This window comes from Schistosoma mansoni, chromosome 2 (assembly GCF_000237925.1).
Source record: "Schistosoma mansoni strain Puerto Rico chromosome 2, complete genome".
Lineage (NCBI taxonomy): Eukaryota > Metazoa > Platyhelminthes > Trematoda > Strigeidida > Schistosomatidae > Schistosoma > Schistosoma mansoni.
This window is the reverse complement of record NC_031496.1, coordinates 30,089,854-30,111,776: the sequence shown is the minus strand read 5'-3', so window position 1 is coordinate 30,111,776 and position 21,923 is coordinate 30,089,854. Positions and strand designations below refer to the sequence as shown.

The 21,923-nt window shown below is 35.7% G+C and overlaps 2 protein-coding genes across 2 annotated transcripts in view; one reads left to right on the top strand and one right to left on the bottom strand.

The window, feature by feature from the left end:
* Window positions 1-621: 621 nt before the first annotated feature.
* On the bottom strand, window positions 622-5,144 carry Smp_133580 (hypothetical protein; the record flags this gene model as incomplete). The annotated part of the gene is made up of 2 exons (XM_018796344.1): window positions 622-660; window positions 3,594-5,144. The coding sequence occupies 2 exons, from the start codon at window positions 5,142-5,144 to the stop codon at window positions 622-624; spliced, it is 1,590 nt and encodes a 529-aa protein (XP_018650566.1).
* Window positions 5,145-5,453: 309 nt separating this feature from the next.
* Smp_133590 (hypothetical protein) overlaps window positions 5,454-21,923 on the top strand; it is a gene marked incomplete at both ends in the record, with an annotated part of 65,204 nt that continues 48,734 nt past the window's right edge. The window contains 7 exon segments of the mRNA XM_018796343.1: window positions 5,454-5,543; window positions 5,577-5,663; window positions 5,697-5,737; window positions 5,774-6,000; window positions 11,028-11,153; window positions 16,762-16,822; window positions 18,188-18,275. Coding sequence (XP_018650565.1) covers window positions 5,454-5,543; window positions 5,577-5,663; window positions 5,697-5,737; window positions 5,774-6,000; window positions 11,028-11,153; window positions 16,762-16,822; window positions 18,188-18,275 — 720 coding nt within the window.

Below are 21,923 nucleotides of genomic sequence, written 5' to 3'. Positions count from 1 at the left end.
ATACTAAATTCCCCACAAAACCCCTTCTGAAGTCTTTTCAATCACTTTTCTTGATAAAAGTTTGTAAAGTATAACACACTAGTTTATGTGTATAGAATATTGTGCAACCAAAACCTGATATGAAACATGTAAGAAGTACTTCAATTTTACTGATGAAAAACACTTATAACTATTTCCCACAGTCCCATAACTTCAGTTTTTTTGTGAGAACAGATTATGTGAGAGAAATTGTGACTTAATCAACCACACAGGATATGTGCAATTTCATGTTAGTTAAGTAAATAATATTTTCATAGTTGAAAGCGTGAGTCAATTGAAGCTAGACCATCAGAGAAAACCTGAAAGCACTGGACGGTCGTTTCACCCTATTATGGGACTCCTCAGCATTGCTGAGGAGTAAATAATAGTAAAATCATCTTAATAATAAAAAAAACCGTGATAATAATATCAGTCTACTAAGTTCTGAGAGTTCTAAGATTATGTCGAGTGTTGGATAACAATTTCAACAAGGGATCAATGTTTATAGGTTAATGAGAGAAATAATGAAACTAAGTATGAAAATCAAAAATATAATGGAACTGGAAACTCAGCGATAAAAAATTGACAATATAGATGTTATTTCTATTTAGTTAAAGTTGTTGGAAAATGTGAAGACTGTCTATAAAGTTCAACAATGTATTTATTCAGAGTTATCAGAGAGTATTATCAGATCACTAGAGAAGTTGTAGAAGTGATGAAGACGCATCTTGACAAACGTACTTTAGTACTGATTTAAGGAATCACAAGTGCTTGTTTGGAATGTTTTAATAAGTCTTGAATCAATCTATTGATTATTTATAGTCCTGTAATTGGATTTATTACACAACTGGTATCCATAGCAAATGTTTCCTCGATGTACATGCTCCAGTAAATACAGGGAAATGAAAAAATATAATTAGAATTGAAAAGAGGATCTCTTACTTAAACCAGACTATCTCAGTAGGTTTTCGGTACTGTATAAAATTATGAAATAAATAACAAGGTATATCAATTCGATACCGTTCTCAAAAGTTACCATTTATAATTCTTGTCAGGATATCATGCATTTATAAAACAAAATTCACTTTTCAAAAGACTATAATAATCATTGATTATAAGTTTATAATTATTTGTTTAGTATAGATACTATTTTGTTACACCAAACTCTAATTATGGCGGCCTGCTTGAACATCTGGGCTACCTGTTCCTGTCATCTAGATATTTCAACAACTTATCTAATTTTCTTTGTTTTAATACATCATTATGGCTATTAATCACATAACCTATTCAGGTGAGTCTCAGAAAAGTGTACAACCTTTCGTTGTACAAGTTACAAAAGGCCTAATCACAGATATCGTGGTTGCTGGCAATATGCAGCAAAAAGAATGTACATTATTTCGATGTCAGTTTATTGAACTGCTAACATGTAACTGGTGATCAGTCAATATTTATCATCGGGATCGACCCACAAGTACGGAACGGAAACTTGTTGAAATACTTTGTGCTGAGAATTCGATATTGTACCAAAAATATAATATTGAATAAAGCTATTAATAATAATAATTATAACTTTTGAAGTGTGTCGTAATGAAAACCGAAATTTTTCAGATTATATATATATATATACTTAAAAGTTTTAAGATAACCTTGTACATTATAAGCAAAGATGAATAGTGGCTAGCAGTGGAATCCAGGACGCGCGTATTCACCTATGCCAATAAGAGACTGATCAGTTTCAGTCCTAAGAATCAATGGGAAGATTCAAACAAACAATACTAAGTGAATAACCTTATACAGTTTAATGTTTTATTAATTATTTTAATATTCATCTAACTAGAAGAAGATCCAATGATTAGCGTTATTTAGCGAGTTAGTTTTTCTACGGGATGGGGTCGCTAACCCCATGCCCAACCCTCCTCCTTTACCCGGGCTTGGGACCGGCAGGAACTCTAGAAGAGCTACAGACGGAGTTATTGTTTATCATAGATTCACTTATTTCTAGAATCATTTTAGAAATATGATACAGTGAAAATGATGTTTTCGTTTTAACAATTTGATACTTTACCAACTCAAATAAGTTACATCTCAGTTATATGATCATACAATTAAATGAAATAACGTATGTACATTTAGCTCATTCTGTAAATGATTGAGGATAAAATGGCATGTAGGATAGGATAGGATATTACTCTATAATATAATGCCCATTTATCTAATTGTTAAATATACACTGAAAAGTGATGATAGATTTAATCACTTTGATTATCATAAATTCAAAAGTAATCAACTTCTAGATAGCTTATTGGTTATCATTGTCCACCTTCTTCTATTCAATTCAAAAATGAACCATTCTTCGTATAAACAATCATTTGTTTAACTTTACCCATTAGAAAAATGAAACATTTCGAAGTGAAACTGATGTTTTTGACTAATAATTTAAAGATAAATGACTAAGATGAAATAAGAATCCCTAGTAAATTCTTGAAAATATTGATAGATTAAAAACACTAGATGACTCCTAGTTGTAAGTATTGATTACATCACTAAATTTACTGATATAAACATATTCCCTATACAGTTTTTTGTTATAGATCAGAAGGGGTTTCGTGGAGATTTCAGTATTTTTATAATTGAAATCATGAGTCAATTGAAGCTAGACCACCATGGAAAAACCTGGAAGCACTGGATGGCCGTTTCGTAGATTGGTTGAAGTTAGACATTGACACGCCGGCTCAGTGGTCTATCGGTTAAGTGCTCTGGCGCGACACAGAAATACCATTCAATTCCCATGTTTGTACAAAGTAAGTAGACTGATAAGGATCCGTATCGATAACACAATCGAATGTATGTGAAACCGGCCATCTAGTGCTTCCAAGTTTTCCATGGTGGTCTAGCTTCAATTGACTCATGATTTCAACTATGAAAACTTTTTTGTTAATCACTTTAAATAGTAATATATTTACTCTATTCATTCAGTTCGTTTAAAACATCATAAAGAATTCAATTAGCAAATAATGGTTATAATATATATTCATTATTCTCTTCCTAAGTAACAATATTTCCATTGGTTACTATGTTTTTATTATACAGAACCATTATGATACAAAATAATAATAAGAAGAATGAACTAGTTATTTTATACAAAAAACACAAACAAACGATTAATTGCATACATGGAATAGCTTTTTCTACATTTATTTTGTAATATGGGGGTTATTTATTTATCTATTCAGTTACCGGGCAAATCCAGGATTATCATACGCTGCTACACTTCGATGTGAAGGGAAATAAGGAAAATGCATTAGGCTTTTACCATAATTATATCCTTCTTTGATTTGTTGTTGTTGTTGGTGTTGTATGACATGTGATGATAAAGTATCATTTTTATTATTCAAATTATTATTACTACTACTAGTAGTATTGTTATTATTTAAATATGTTGAATCTTTTGAAATATCACATTCATTCGGTGATAAATATCCTGCAACAGATACTTTAAATAAATCAAAATTTTGATAAATACATGGATATGGTTTTTTATCGAAAAGTGTTGTTGGTTGATTTAAAAACATTACAGGACTTAAAGCTTGACGTTTACAAAATGATGCAAATGAATCACATTCTGTTAAGTGTTCAATAACACTAGGACGATTATAAATAAGAAAAAATACAGGTCGATAGGCACGATGTAAATGTTGTCGTAGCATTACTACACTACTTGATGAATGATTTCGTCTCGATGATTCTTTGATTTTATTTTCTGGACTACTTTGAGATGAACTCTTGGTGTCATCATTTCGTTTAGTGCTCTGAGGATTTTCCTCAGTAAGTGAATCATCTGATGACGGCGGATCAGGAATATTTCCAGGTTTAATTCTACTACTTGATATGGTAGCATAATCAAAAGAAGAAATAGTAAAATATGAATTCATTTTATCACTATGATAAACATCAGATTTTAATGAAAAAGATTCTGCCACTGATGGAAAATTAGTGTCATAGATATAACAGTTGGAATTATTTATTGTTTCAGTATTTTTCTCATTAGTCAGTAAAATCAAATTTCTGTAACCATATATATCAGATCTACTGTAATCTCCACTTGGAGTAACTGTAGAAAGGAAATGTGTTACTATACTAAGATTGTGACAGTTTTCACCGCCAACTTCGTTATGCCTTAATCCAGGAAGTGTCCATATTTCACCCAGTTTCCATGACATTTGTTCTCCAGTAACAGTTAAGGGAAGAGTTTTTACAGTTTTATTATAAGTATTTGGTCGACATTCACCGTCAAACAGAATCAATGGAGTTAAAGTTCGTGAATTTATCCCTGAAATCTTCTTTAATTTAATAGCTCTTATTACTACATCAGCCACATAATCCGCCGCAGCATGTATTGAAGGTAAGTTTCTCAACATACCAAGCTGATATTCATATATAATGCATAGTTGTTGTGCGAAACCCGATAGAATTGAAAACCTTTGTGATTCAGTAGTTAATTCAGCAAGTCGGAATAAAGGTCCTCTATATGTGTTGCTAACATTTTGTTCAAATGGTGTACAAGAAGGACTCTGAGCATTTGAATAACATTTTCTAGTAATGGTTACATCAGGTACTTTGGGTTTACGTCTTACGAACTCACATGGTTCATCAAAGTCAGAATGATTTTTTATCCAATCATTTTTTTCATCTTGAGACAATAAAGACTGGCGTTTATTATTGTTGAGTGTGAAAGACAGTCGACGGAACAGTGGTGAGTTAGTTAAGGAACGAATTTTCATCAAAGGTGAATGATATGTTTGTTTTTGATCGGTATTTTGAACACTTATATCCCGAGAAGAATAAGAACTTTCATTTTTTAAACGTTTATTTCCACACTTTATTTGTTGATCAAGTAAACGTCGAATAAAAGGTAAATCACTAGAAACATTTTCATTTTTAATACTCACTTTGGACGCTGACAAAGTTGGTGATGAAACATTTGAAGACCCAGAAGGGCTTTGGACACAACTGTTTGAAGCATATGAGATTGCTTGTATCAATTTGGATTCAAATGATTTTATAAAACGATTAACAAACCACTTCAAATTAAGGAGGACTTTCTCTCTGTTTGGACATCGATTCATAATATTCTCCCTTTTCAGGGAGGAGCTCTTTTGTAAGGTGATTTATACGTCCAATAACGAATAAAGTGCTATTGCGAAAATAATGTACTAATGATGCGTCCAAACGACAACGTTTATTGGTCGATGTCAAAATCTTATTAAGTGATCCTTAACTATCAAGGAGAATCAACAATGATTTTTTATAAGTCATCATCATTTTTATAATAAAATGAAGTAGCACGAAGTGGTTTTTTAGTTCTCTTTTAAGTGGACTTTTCTAAGCGCGATTTTAAACATCAAGGTTAACTTACAAATGTGCAATTCAAAAGAATGCCTGGAACAGTAAAAGTGCGGGTAATATCAGCAAGAAATTTGCCAGTTATGGATAGAGCTACATTTCTTACAGATGCTTTTGTTGAAGTAAACAAAGTTCTATATCCTTAATAGTTACAGTTGTGTATCGGAAGCATAACTTATAAAACAGAAGTAGTCCGTCGATCTCTTAATCCTTCGTGGAATAGTGAATGGTTCTGCTTTGAGGTACCTGTCTTTTTTAATTTTTTCAGTTAGCAGTTGGATGACCGGGCTCTACAAGACGAGGCGTTACTACTTAAGTTTGTAGCTATTAGATTTTTATTTCTAATAATTAGAGTTATGGATCATGACACTTATAGTGCACATGATACCATCGGAAGAGTTTACTTTGATTTAAATCCCTTACTGAGTCGCGGCCAAACCAGATGTTTAAATGGTTGGTTTCCAATATATGACACTATGCATGGAATTCGTGGAGAAATCTGTTTGGCTATTCGAGTGGATGTATTTCTTGATGCTAGCCGATATCACCAATCTTCTCTTGGAGTACGCTTCTATCACTGTAAGTCTATATGAAGACTGTATTTTGTTTATAAACGCACTATAGTATTAAAACCATCACCTGTTACTTCCTTAATCAATAATCTTCCTAGTAGTATTTCGATTTTGATAAAACGTTTTGATCTGATCTGAAATTCAATGGCATCATTTCTTTCTATTTGGCTTTTGCTACATTCTTGAATGTGTGTGTTTCAATGAAATCGACTATTTGCTCGGCTTTCAGGGCTCTTTTATCAAGTCAGCCTAGAAGTATATTCCTAATTGAAGACTTGTCTGATTCATTACAACTTTATCACTAGTAGGGTTTTGTATGGATCAAACTACGTCGGTAATGAATAAAGCACATGCAGCCTACGTAAGTAACGCAAATTAATGCTGCATATATTCAATTTCATCTTGAATACACCATTTGTAACGCGTGTTTCGTTTCAGGATCTAAAATTCTGTGCGAGAAACAGAAGTCATTCTATTTTAGTTTTCGGACTTTAACTGAGTGCCCTAAATAGTCGATTCTTAGCAAGAATATCAAAAACGTACGTACAAAATTACTGTTCAATCTTTAAAGTTCAAATACAATGTCGCTTATCAACCCTAATCATTGTCATTACGTTTATCTTATGATGATATTATCTGTTCTTCTAAATTCCTGTGGCAACAGTTTTGCTGTTCTTTCAAATAACTGTCTATATTCCTATTCATTCAAGTTATCAAATCCAATATACAATTATTTTGCCGTCTCTAATATCCGTAGTTTTACATACTTTATTGCCGTCTGGAAATGTTGCAATCCATCTAGAAACATATGTCGTTCTCTTACTTGGAGTAAATGATTAAGTAGACCCTAAATTCTTTGTTGAGGCAACACACTCTTTACCAGTTTTTCTGTGGATAAATATCTTTAACTTCATGCCTTCCTTCGTTGAAAAATTCTCCAACTCATTTTCCAGAGTTACACTAAATTTCGAATTCTCCTAGTTCCTTCCTAAGCATGAAATCCTAGACTTAATAAACTGTTTACTGAAATGCACTCAGACTGCGTCGATTGCTATATCCTGATCCCTATATGCGCACTGATTTTTTGTGCAACTAAGATATTGAATCAAGAGTCACAGGTTCACCAATCAATATGATGTATAATGACAGGATACATGATTATTTGCAGTATTTCGATGGCTGTTAATATCAGTTGGATGGTCGTTGAATTGTGTAAACCCATAGTGTGGTAAGGCTTCTCTTACTCTACTTTGTAATGACTCCATGTAAAACGTCTCCAGCTGGATACAATGAACACAAATAGACTATCCTATTTACGAATATATAACGGAGACAGCTGAACTCACGTGTAATTGCTTCACCACTGTGCTGCTAGAGTGCTAAAGAAGTAAACTATGATTGTTGGATTTGATCACTTACAAATAGCATCAATTTGTTATCCTTGTGATTTATAACTTTATTACACTGAAAATTAATGTATTTTGTACATACTAGTGTTGCTTTTAAGTAAGAAACAGACTACATTTTAAAAAAACAGTAGCTAGACTCAAACTGTTCATCAGCTTTCCAAGTCCATGGTGTTTATTTACAAACCAAAAACTTCAGTGTATAAAACTTAAAATACAGCCAATAAACCTTACTTTACCACGTAAATACCGGTTTTATTCGTTTTTGAAACCTGACTTTTCGATGATTCTTTAATTGAAGGATCTTCACAATGTAGGGCCTATATATAATTCATCCAGCTCTTCTTTCAACTTGGTTTCATTTTACTCGGGTCATCTAGTAATAAGATTCTTAGTCGGTGTAAATTTACGAGCGACAGTACACATTCTTACTCAGATCCTATCACTATTTCGAATAAATAGCGAGAACAGAAGTCATTGATCCAGTTTTCTTCAAGTCGCGATACATTCTCTTGAAGGTCTCTCAGGTTATTTATTGCAAGTAGAGGATCAAGATAACCATAAACCGATCTAAAGCTTATCGTCCAGACGAATGTAAGTCTTTCTGGCATTACTTGTTTAGAGCATTTAGACAACCTAAAGTAACCCTTAATTAAACAATCGCAGCCTTATTCTAATTGTTAGAAGTGTATGGTTTTGAAGTTATGCCCTCAAGTACATAAATAGTTCACAGCCGAAGTATGCTTTTGATATCTACAAAATCTTGATTCGTACACGGTGATGAATGAAATTGAAGCTAAAGAAACAATGGACAGCTGGGGAAACAGCATTACAAAGATTTAATACAGCCTTCCTACTAGTTACTCAACGAATTCAAGATCACTCTCAACAACAGGTTCCAAGCCTTACACAATCTACTGAAAGAACAAGAGTTTAAAATGAAGGACAACTGCAAAGAAATCAAAGAAGGATCAACTTCAACGTGTCAGGGGGTTCTGGGTCGCAAGAAACATAATCATGAGAGATGGATCTCTATGGACACCCTAGACAAGATTGAAGAAAGGAAGAACAAGAAGACAGCAGTTAATAACATTCGAACACGAGCAGAGAAAGTCAAGGCACAAGCAGAGTACGCAAAATCAAACAAGCAAGTGAAGAAGAGCATTAAAACCGACAAGCAGAAATACATGTAAGAACTAGCAACAACGGCGGAAAAAAGCCGAAAGAAAAGGAAATATGAAAAAAACTATATGATACAACGAAGAAACTAGCAGGGAGATATAGTAAATCAGAGAAACCAGTCAAGGACAAAAAAGTAAAGACCATCGCGTAGATTCAATAACAGAGGAACAGGTGGGCAGAATACTTCGAGGAACTGTTGAATAGACTAGCCAATCAAAGAGGAGTGAATTGTCGATCAGAGCAATGATACACAAAAGCCGTATGAGCAGTCTTGCTTTCTGCCTAGCCCAACCAGTTAAGTCCAGAACGTCAATAACAGCCTCTGCGGTATGAATCATTATTGTCAAACATACTGGGTTTATCTACCAAACAAACTGACCACATCGTACCATAAAATAGAAAATAACTTTGTACAAGATTTGGCCAAAAGGGGCCGTTAATAGGGGGAACAGTAATTAATGGACTAGGGATAGCTCAAGAATGGTAAATCGTGTAATAATAGTCTATAGGTCAAAATAAAGCTTATAATAAGAGAAACACGAATATGAATAGTTTAGTCAATAAACAATTATACAATAGGATGTATATATATCATATTGGTAAATAAATAGTTCTCAAAGTTACCATTCATAAATCTCCACAGGATATAACAGGAACTCGTCACTATACATCAACTTCATTGACCATGAGAAGACGTTTGACAGTGTGGATAGAAGGACATTATAGAAACTTCTTCGACACTGTGGCGTTCCTGAGATTGTCAACATCATCCGGAATTCATACGATGGACTATAGTGCGATGTTGTGCATGGAGGACAGCTGACAGATGCATTCCAAGTAAGAACCGGAGTCTACTCTCCCCCTTTCTCTTTCTTCTGGTGGTCAACTAGATTATAAAAACCTCCGAATCGGAGTGGGAGCACGGAATACAATGGACATCTCGGAATCAATTAAAAGATTCGGACTTCGCAGATGACCTGGCCATTTTATTTTGTACACCTGAACAAATGAAGATGAAGACAACTAGTGTAGTAGCAGCCCCTGTATCAGTAGGCCTCAACATACATAAAGGAAAAAGCAAGATTCTCAAATATAACACAGAGAGGATCACCCCAATCACCCTTCAAGAATAAACTCTGGAAGATGTGGAATCTTTCACGTACCTGGGAAGCATCATTGATTAACAAGGAGGATCTGATGCAGATGTAAAGGCAAGGATTGGCAAAGCAAGGACTGTGTTCCTACAGTTGAATAACATATGGAACTCAAAACAACTGTCAACTAATTTCAAAGTGAGAATCTTCAATACGAACGTCAAAGCAGTTCTACTTCACAGAGCTGAAACTTGGAGAACTACTATAACCATCATTAATGTTGTACAAGTACTTATCTCTACGCAAGATACTCAATCTCTGTTAGCCGGATACCATCAGCAACACCCTAATGTGAGAGAAGACAAACGAGGTTTCAGCTAAGGAGTAAATTCGGAAAAGACGTTTGAAGTTGCTAGAACATACATTACGGAAATTACCAAACTGCATCACGAGGCAAGCCCTAACTTGGAATCCTGAGGGGAAGCGGAAAAGTGGAAGGCCGAAGAATGCACTACATCGGGAATTGAAAGCATGCATGAAAAGGATGAATAGCAACTGGAATGAACTAGAAAGGATTGTCCAGGACAGTGTTGGATGGAAGTGCTGGTGGACAGCCTATGCTTGTTTGCTAGGCGTAACAGCTGTAAGTAAATAATATTCTATTTAATCAAATATGTTTTCAGATTTTATTTAAATTTCGTCTATCAATTTGATGTTTATGTAATACTCCGTTATTTGATCTTTACAGGTTATCAATGCATTTCTCTACATATTTTTTCTTTCATATTTTTGTTGAATAAATTTGTGAGATATTTGTGATTTAAAGAGATTGTTTTGATTGCTTGTTAGCTTCCATCTTAGTTCCTCTACTGAATCTTTTTACACTTGAGTAATTTAGTTTATTCAAAGAATAGAAATGAGCATATTCGTGCTCACACTACTATCGTTTCTTTATTGTCTTCCCGTTATTTTGTACGGAAAGCAGAATCTAACCGATGAAAGGTGTTATATGTGATCACTTTTCATTTTGTAAACAATTATATCATCAAACAATTACTACTATTTGTCATTTTGTGTCTGTGACGTTTATTCTACCCTCACTGACATCATAAACCTATCAATGTTAGATCACCATGGAAAACGCGAAACGTGCGTCCTTGACTTTACTGCTAGCCACTATCCAACTTTATTATAAACTTATTTTAGTAAGCTTCTTTTTATCATTGAAATTTCACGAATCTTGAAATTTATGTTACGTGATCATAGATCGTGTTATTATTTTTTAACCAACTAGAAAATGTTATCTTTTTTTCCTTCATTAGGTTGTACTATTCCACAAGGATTTGTAATAGATTCTCTCATTGGTTTTATTCAAGAACTTGTTATGAATGATGATCCAGAACATCAATGGATTGAGAAAATACGCACATCACGAGCGTCTAATGAAGCTAGACAACGTTTATTCAGTCGTCTTAGTGGTAAATTTATTGAAATATTTGTTGTTTTCTAAAAAGAGAATTCCATGTCTAAATGTCTATAATAATTTTCAAACTTGACAAAAGAATTTTTCATTGTAAGCAGAGATGGATAGTGGCTAGCAGTGGAATCCAGGACGCGCGTTTCGTCCTATTTGGGACTCGTCGGCTGGATGTCTTGGATTCCACTGCCAGCCACTATCCATCTCTGCTTACCATGCTTGCGAATTAAGGCTATACCGAGGCAATACGCACAGTATGCACATATGCCAATTAGAGACTGACCAGTTGCAGTCCTAAACGTCATCAATGGGAAGATTCAAACAAACAATACTAAATGAATTTGGAATTTTTCATTGTTTTCAGTTATGATTGTGTAAAGATCAACCGGTTTTTTTTCACTACTCACTTTTATTTAAATCATCTACAAATCAAATCTACAATTCAGGTCTAGTTTTAAAACTATGGAACATCTAGAGAATTATCCATTTGAAAAATCTGTATTTAACTAATAGTAAGTTTTGAACAATCGCCAACGACCTAATGAATTCGTCGTGTATTTTTATGAACTATTCATTATTCAAGAAGAATTATAGACAAATCAGTGAGAAAAATTCTAATTTTTTTAGAGATTTCATTTACTCGAGTTGTTTTTGATGTAGGTTTGTTCTCTGAGCTGGATGGCTTGGTTGAGGAGCTTTCATCGTCCTTCTGAACTACATGATGATGTCGTCGACCAAACCATCCAGTTCAGAGAACAAACCTACATCAAAATCACCCACCTGAGCTACAAATCTCCACTCGAGTTGTACTTTAGTATTTATAATGGTTTAATAAACATGGTATTCTATTGAGAAATAAAAAAGGGTTACATAATGAAGTGTTTAGAAATTTTGTGTTAAAAGGGAGTTACACGACTATTGGGAAGTTAAGGGAAAATGATAAGACGAAATCAGACGTGCAAAAGATAATTATTCACTTGGTGTGTTTGAAAGAAATGAGGAAGAAGTTAAAAATGTAAAGAGGATAATAACAACTAATGGTAACCAAAATCAGTCCATGATTTGATCTGTGAAAATTTAACAGTGTCTTAAAAAGCATTACCTTGATAATAAATCTGTACTCATTAGTGACTACCCATAAGACTCCATTCCTCGCGTTTTAAATTTAAAAGCCGTGTCCAATTGAGTTCAGCCATGTCGGGTATAGGACAGTTATTTACAGCATCCAATGGGAGACGGTGGAGTGGTGTCGCGAGTGGATTGAAGTTGACAACTTACAATATTGGGTTATGTCTTAGCATTCGTGCACTAGAGCGAAGGCCCTTGGTTCGATTTCTGGTGACGAGGTCATGGATCCCTACTATTGAGGAGTCCCGGAAAACTACAAAGCAGCCGTCTAGTGCTTTCTAGTTGTCAGTTGTGATCAAAATCTCATTGATTTAATCTATAAAAACTAATTAAAAATAAAGGAACACATGAAAGTATTAACATCTGGTTTACCAAGTATTAAAAGCTTAAGTGTGAGGGTCATGGTAAATTAAAAGCTAGCATATGTTGCTTTCATATACAGTCAGCTTATTAATACAAAATTAGTAATGGAAATTCAGCGTGAATCAATCTCATCATAAGACATCAATAAGAGTTAATGTTGAAACTTTTTATTCAAATTCATGTGTCTGATGCTCTCCTTTAATTTAAACCACTTGATTTTCATAACCAGAAAACTGTCGTTTGCATTGAATTCCTAATCATTACAAACTAAGACTATTCTTACATTCAGCTAACTCTCGGTTTAGTGAACGGTCGATGATACTTACACCTAAATCATGTAATGATATTAAATTATTAAAGATAGTCAACAAGAAACCCTGAACCTAGATTTTATGCTAGTGTTACACTCGTTAGTAGAGCATACTTCATGTAGGAGGATTAAATGGTTTATAGTTCCAACATCATGGAATGAGTCAATAGTCATCTTTATCTTTAAAAAGGGTTCACGTTGTTCCTGTAACAACTATCGGGGGATAAGTCTACTTCCGATTGCGTCCAAACTATTGGCTTCTATCATTCTTCGTAGGTTGTTTAAAACCCGAGAACGATTGACTCGCGAGAAGCAGGCTGGTTTTCGTTCTGGTCGAGGATGCATTGATCACATCTTCACCCTCCGCCAAATGTTAGAACACCGTCATACTTATTACAGGCCAACAATCGTAGTGTTTCTTGATATCAGGGCTGCCTTCGATTCGTTGAACAGGACTGTTCTCTGGGATTGTCTATTGAAGAAGGGTGTGCCTGAGAAGTTCATTAACATCTTAAAGGCCCTGTATACGAACACTTCAGGCAGAGTGAGGGCATACAATCACCTTTCTCCCTTGTTCCATTCAAGCAGCGGGGTTAGGCAGGGTTGCCCGATCTCACCATTCCTCTTCAACTTTGCCATCGATGACATTCTGGAAGCAGTTCTGATGGATGTAAGTAATGGCGGTGTGGATCTGATGTCTGGAAAACGACTTCTCGACCTCGAGTATGCGGATGACATTGCCTTACTGTGCGATAATGCCCAAGGCATGCAATCCGCACTTAATCAGTTGGCAATCAGTGTCCGCAGGTACGGCATGTGCTTTGCACCCTCCAAGTGCAAGGTACTCCTACAAGACTGGCAGGATTCTAATCCTGTACTCACCCTGGATGGTGAGCAGATTGAAGTAGTTGAGAAGTTTGTGTATCTAGGTAGCTACATAAGTGCTGGTGGTGGTGTGAGTGATGAGATCGATGCACGTATAATGAAAGCCAGAGCGGCTTATGTCAATCTTGACCATCTTTAGAGCCTTTGTGATGTCAATTTGGCTGTAAAAGGTCGGATCTACAACGCGTCGGTGAGAGCAGTTTTGCTCCATGCTTGTGAGACCTGGCCTCTCTAAGTTGAGGATGTTAGACAACTCTCTGTGTTCAATCATCGTTGTCTCCGAAGGATTGCTGACATTCAGTGGTAACACAATATTAGTAATGCAGAGGTTCGGCATCGTGTGTTCGGGCGCAGAGACAATAATTCGATTGGTGTCACCATCTTGAAACACCGACTTCGGTGACTTGGACATGTTCTACGAATGTCGTCCCAGAGACTTCCACGTCGTGCATTATTTGCCGACTCTGGGACTGGTTGGAAAAAGCGGAGAGGAGGTCAGTGTATGACATGGTGTCGTAGTATGAAAGAAAGCTGCAAAGGGCTAGCTTCTGTTGGTCCTCCACGACTCCCTGGCTGGGGTATGAGAGATGGTGCAACACAGTGGCTAGAGACGTTATCAGATATGGCTCAGAATAGAAGCCAGTGGCGAGCCTGCTGTAACCTTCTTTTACTTTCTTCATAAAGAGTGGCTATAACTTTCCTAACTGAGAGAGTTCTTCTGGTTGTACATTTCAGTCCCCCTTATCTTTTCATCCTTTCTCTTCCTATTTTCATTATTTTGTGTGGCGCATATGTATCTGGTGTCCTTTTGTACCAATATGTATGTGTTTAAATAAATAAAAATAAATAAGTTGATTGATTCAATGAGCAGTGACTAGTGTCATATTTGTTCTAGCTTTAGTTGTGACTGAATTTTATAGATTAATTTGTAATGTGATAACTGGTCAGAGTTAATTTTCCTTATCAGAAGGGGTCTTTTCGTGGAGATTTCAGTAATTTTATAGTTGAAATGATTGAGTAAATTGAAGCTAGAAAATTATAAAATTACTGAAATCTTCCACAAAAACACCCCTTCTGACACTAATCATATGCTCACTAGAGACTGGCTTCAAGAGATATTTCCTGGAGTTCTAGCGAGAAGCAGTGACTAGTGGAGTTCAACCAGGTCTATTGGGAGATATCAACTCACTAAAGACAATGGTGAACGATTGCACAATTTCGTGGATTGGTTGAAGTTACACATTAACACCGTTGGATGCCGGCTCAGTGGTCTAGTGGTTAAGCGCCCGCGCGCGAGACTAATAGGTCCTGGGTCGGAATCTCGCGAGGCGGGATCGTGGACGCCCATTGCTTAGGAGTCCCACAATAGGGCGAAACGGCCGTCCAGTGCTTCCAGGTTTTCCCTGGTGGTCTAGCTTCAATTGACTCATGATTTCAACTATAAAATTATTTTCCTTCTTGTTATATTCCATACGATGTTTTTATTGTATTCACTCTTCTATTCTGTTCTGAAAATTTATTGTATACTATGACTACAATTGGTTATTCTAGTTTGTACAATATCAGTGAAATTTTGTTTTGCCTCTTTCTCTTCCCATTCTCATTGTTTTGTGTGGCGCACATGTATCTGGTGCCCCTTTGTACCAATATGTATGTGTTTAAATAAAATAATAAATTAAAATTTTTTCATTGAGATCATGAACCGATCAATGTATTTTGGTTAAACTTCAAAACTGTACAGTTTGTATTGAGGGCAGTCCGTTCTAGTAGTAGTAGTTGTAGTTTAGATATTGATTGACCATTTTATTAGTTACATTCAATTATATTATTTTCGTTCAAGTATTTATATTTTCTATAATGTGCAATGAATAACATTTGTATAAGAATAAGTATATATGTGCTAACAAATACTTTCATTTCCTTTTAATGGCTTTGTATACTTCTTTGAAAAAATAACTGACTCTCACGAACTAACATAAGTGGTTGATAGAGAGCAATCTAATCTACTACTCTGTCATGACTTTACATTATGAAAAATCTAATAGATAATGAATGAGAGTGTATATGTTCAAGCGAAATATCAAACTGTGAAATATTGCATCCTATCCTTGGTTGATGTAATGATTTGAGGACTTAATCCTCATCCATTTCCTTTACATTTAGGTGATGTGTGTGTTCGAATGAGATCTCATACTGTGAGACATCGCATCCTGTACACCTATTAATAATCCCAAGTAACTAAACATACATTTTATATCCTAAATGTGACTGGACTGGACTTGTTTTGATTTCTGGACTTGATTATACAGGTATTCGGTTAGCCCGATTAGGTCTAATGTTGTGACAAAGCGATGACTAAAAACCATGCTACGGATTTAGGGTTATGGGTGTGGACGCAACATCTAAATGTGAATACTAAATCGTGTATGAACAACTTAAAGTTATGTTGTTGAGATGCTAATTGTCAAATGGGATACCAAACTGCAAGAAATTGAACCCTAGCCTTAATTGATGCAATGATTTGGGGATTTGATCCTTATTCATTTTTCTCATATTGTTGTACTCTGATTCAATACCAATGCTTATAATAGTTATACTTTGTCACTGAGTTTTTTCTTCTGATAAGCCAGTCGGCTTTCCGACTTATTATGCTGTAGCCCTATACCGTTACAATTGACTCAAATAATTATCAGTCATTTATTAATCTTTATTTTTCTCCTTATGTCACTGAAAGTTGAGATCCATAGCCTTATAATTATTTTACGAGAATACGGAATGTAGAAAATTAATCCTTTCAATATCTGTTTAAATGGTGTTTCTACACCAACAACTAGTGAGTTCTCATTAGAATAGAAACATCAAAATGTTTATGCGCCTGATAATTCTCAGTATCAATGTTTTGTTTCCTCTTATATGTCTACAGGAGAGTTGCAACGAAAAATGGGCTTAAAAGTTCTAAACATAGGTGGAAACTCTTTAATTGGGTATGTTTTTTTTCTAATATGCATAGTTTCTACCTTTTTTTACGTTTGAAAAAATCCGTTCTTATATTTTAGTCACTAATTACATAGTTTGCTATATTAAATTACCACTCGATATAATTATCAGCAAAATCTATATAGTGAGTGTAAGATTGTAGAAATTGTTAAGTTTCATTGAGATCATGAACCGATCAATGCTAGACCACCATTGAAAATATGGATGTAATGAACTGCCATTTCTTCCTAGTATGAGACTCCTCGTCAGTGCACAGCAACGACCCCGTGCGCGGAGATCGAACGCCTAACCTGCAGACTACTTAACCTGGCATTCAACAGTATTATTCCCCATATATATATAACTTTGTTCCTAAATAGCTTTATATGAAATACTAGTCAAAGTCTATCAACCAAGACGGTAGTAACGGAAAGCGGCTATTATTTACAAACATTCAAATATATTACCAAAAGGTCTATAATTTCCTGTCGTCGATATTCAAGACCAGAACTAATCAGTATCATTTGTCATATCCTCATTTTGATTGCATTGTCGCTATATAGCTATTTTTGCAGAGATTTGTGGCCAATATAGGAACCTGGTGTAGGAATTTATTTCCTACAGACGCAATTCTAAACTATTCCTCAGACCGTCGAGCACTAAGTCGAAACAAGTAACCTATTTGGTTCAATAAACTTTGTCTGTTTGTAAAACGTAAATTAATACTGTTAGTATACAAAATAAACAATAAATACAGTCCATTAAACAGGGAAAAAGACATAAATAACATACCGAACATTAACTGAAAGATAGGAAACATGAGTCAACGAACCTAATGTCGTTTGTGATAAACATAAAAATTATGAATAGTGAATAAACAAAGCATGGTCATACAAGGTCAAAATGAGTTAAGGTGGTGGTGGACGTTTATTGCTGTCGTTGGTGCGTCCGTCTGTCGATCACTCCTTACACCTTGATTCCAGTATTGTCGTTCATATTAGGACTCGGACCCAGTACTTTTTACTTCAAACGTCATCACTTTATTCACTGAGGTCTTAAGTTCAAACAGACATTAACGTGTTTAAGAAATATAGAGGTATTCAAATTTATTCACACTCAAATCCATTCTAGATTTTACCGTTATCCTAAAATTTATCTCTTGTGATATCTCCTAAATGTACTTTGATTTCTGCATTTTCCATTACCTAAGTCATTATCACCAACAGCTGTGTGACATTCTAAATGGATGAACGTGTATATCCATTGTATATATCTTAATATTTTACAAACATGAAATCTACGTAATTTATTACAGTTAACATTGCAAATATTTTTCTCGAGAGAATTCTTTTCTTGCATCAATTCATCCATAGATATCAACTTCATTTTGACCTAGAAGGTGAAACAGGCGTAGTTGTTCGTGGAATCGGAACAGCTGTTCGTTTAAAGAAGTACAGTCCAGTAACAACACCTCCAAATACTCCAACAGGAATTTCAAAGTATTTCATCAACTATATTCCTATTTAATATTCGTGTTTTTTTTCCGGTGAATTTTCTTATTTTTAAAAAGCTGACTGTTATGTTTTTGACCTGGCTGTAGCCAATTGTTATGACTTGACCAGGGTCGTCGCTGATTCGTTATGACCTTACGAACTTAACAAGGACGTAAGTCGCGTAAATTATCCACCAATAGAATACAACTTCTACGACCTTCACACTGTGACAATGACGTTCGATTAGTATGAGTAATCTAGCGCCCTTATTGGACCTTATCCGCCTACCCGTCCACTTGAGTCCAAAACACCAATAGCGGCTGCTGTAATGCGAATCGTTTATTTCAAACATACTTTGTCTATATACCAAACAGGCAGACCACACCATAAAATAGAAAATAATATTTGTACAAAATCAAGCCAAACGTGGCTGGAAGCGTGGGAGACAGTACTCAATAAACCGAGTATAATTTAGGAACAATAAATCATATAATAATAATCAATAGGTCAAAATGAAGCTAGTAATAAGATGAATATAGACATAGATAATCCAGTTACTGAATAGTTATACCATAGGAATATAAATAGATTAATAGTCTAATAAGAGGTCCCGTAAGTTATCAGTACTTACTTTTTTCCTAGTATATTACACCTCCCCTTTTTTGAAGCATCATGGATAATAACGATCCTTGGGATTTATTTTTATACGATTAGGTTTCCGCCTGATGCGCTGCGACCGCCTTGGGAGTGTTGTACACGTCTTCTTTTTATTCAGGTCCTTTTTAATTTCATTATCCGACTCGGTTAATATATTTAATGGTATATCATGCTTTCTATCACTTCCTATCTCCCACTCCTGTCTGGTCGGCTGTATCTGGTTTGCATGTCGTACCCATATCTTTTGTCCAACTTTCACTTCATAAATAACTTTCCCTTTTCTTCGGACTATGATGCCAAATTTCCAGGTTGGCTTTACTCCCTGGAAATCTCTTGCCATTACTGCTTGTCCCACATTAAACCTTCTGGGTAAGGCACCATGCCTTTTGTTGAACTGCCGTTCCATTCGTTTATTCTTGCGGAGACTGATTTCTGGTTTTGGCTTCATTTGTCCCATAGGTATTCTAATCTTTCTCCCAAAAATCACTTCTGCCGGGCTTTCTTGATTATTTGTTGCTGGGTTGGGAGTTGCGCGGTAGCTTAGTAAAAATCGTTGAATTATATCTTCTACTTCTCCTTCCCCTTCGGCTTTAAGCAATGCTCTTTTAAAAGTGTCCACGAACCTTTCGACTAAGCCGTTAGACTGTGGATGGTATGGGGGTGTCTTGATATGCCTAATGGCATTGGCAATGCAGAACCTCGAAAATTCAGCAGAGGTAAACTGTGGTCCGTTATCTGACACCAATATATCTGGACACCCAAAACAACTGAATACTTGCCTCAGTTTCTTCACAGTAGCTTGTGTTGAGACAGATTTCATATAGTGGACTTCTGGCCACTTAGAGAAAGCATCAACGATTATCAAGAACTGTTTACCGTTTATAGGACCAGCAAAATCTACATGAACTCTTGACCACGGATTTGACGGTGTTCCCCAACTCTGCATTTCAGTCTTGCGAGGGGCTTTCATGGCTTTTGCACGTGCGGAACATTTCGCAACATATTCTTCAATCTGCGCATCAATATTCGGCCAATATACATAACCGCGTGCAAGTGCTTTCATCCGTGCTACCCCGGGTGTGCAGCGTGCAGTTCTAACATCACTTTCCGACGTAGGCTTGTGGGTACAATAACTCGATTTCCAAACATTAGGCACCCGTCCACGAGCGATAAGGAATTTCGTCGGTGAGCATACTGTTCAATGTTTTTGTTGTCTATATGAGAAGGCCAACCATGTTCAAGGTAACTTATAATCCGTTTCAGCTCGCCGTCTTCTTGAGTGTAGCGTCCGATGTCTTCAGCGGATAATGGTGTTGCTTTTATAGCAACTTGTAGTATTTGGTGGATATCTTCCAATGATATCGTTGCAATAATAGAATCTTCGCTTCCCTGCTTCTGATTCGCAATGAATCGAGATAAAACATCAGCTTGTCCAAACTTTTCAGTTGATTTATATAGAATTCGGAAATCATAAGCAAGTAGTGTAATAGCCCAGCGTTGTAATCGATTCGCTGTATATGCAGGAATACCTGACTTCGACCCAAATATAGATAAAAGCGGCTTGTGATCTGTTAGAAGAGTAAATCGACGTCCATAAATCATTTTATGAAATTTCTTTACTGCAAAAACTATAGCTAGTCCTTCTTTTTCAATCTGACTATATTTTCGTTCAGCTGGGTTAAGTGTTCGGGATACATGGGCAATCGGCTTTTCTTTACCATTAGGAAAACGATGACTGATAACAGCCCCAATTCCATAGTTGGAAGCATCAGCGGCAACAATTATTTCAAGATTAGGATTGTAATGAGTCAGCAATAGTTTAGAAGATGAAATCCTTTTTATTTCGTCGAAAGAATATTGGCATTCTTTTGTCCAGTGCTGTGTTGCATTAGCCATAAAAAGTTGATTTAACGGGTGTCCCAATTTATACATCTGGGGTACGAACATACTATAATATCCAATCATCCCCAAGAATGAACGGAGAGTTGTAACATCAGTTGGTGTGGGCATATTTTTGATGGCATTTATATTATCCGGATCTGGCCGGCGACCATCTTTATCAAATATATATCCGAGATATTTAACAGAATCCAGCATAAATTGACACTTTTCTTTTTGTAATTGAAAACCGGTTTGCGATATTCTATGGAGCACTATGTCTAACCGACTCATCAGTTCGTGAGCAGAAGAGGCAACAACTATAATATCGTCCAAATAAACTGCCACACCTTCAAGTTTAGACAACATGGTATCCATTATCTGTTGGAAAATTGCTGGAGCTGGTTTTACGCCAAACGGTAATCGACTAAACTGATAAAGTCCACGGTGGGTATTAATGGTTAATAGCTCCCTCGAATCTTCGTCAACTTCTACTTGTAAATAAGCTTCAGATAAATCAAGTTTGGAAAAGTAACGTCCACCGTTTAGTTTAATAAACAAATCTTCTGGCAAGGGAAGTGGATATGAGTGATTTTGTAAAGCATCGTTTAATCCTGTTGAAAAGTCTGCACACAAGCGAATAGTTCCGTTTGCTTTCTGCACTACTACTATTGGTGCTGCCCATGCTGAATAATTAACCGGTTGTATAACACCCAGTTTCTCTAATCGACCTAATTCCTTGTCAACTTTATCGGTGGCTGCATACGGGACTTGGCGTTTTGGACAAAAAACAGGTTTTACATCCTGTCGTAAATATAACTTTGCCTTTCCAATGGTACAACATCCCAATTTATTCTGGAACAACTTCTTGTGTTTCTGCAAAAGGTCCTCTATCGTTATGGCTTTCTCAGTTACATGAACCATGGGTAGATCTCTAGGACTATTTGTGCACTTCATCATACATATTTCACTCAACGGTACATCCCATAGGTTTAGTTTATCTATCCAATCTATTCCAATAAGGTCTAAGTCATGCCTGTTCGTTAAATAGCAGTTCCCTGTGAAGTAGTTATCTCGAAAT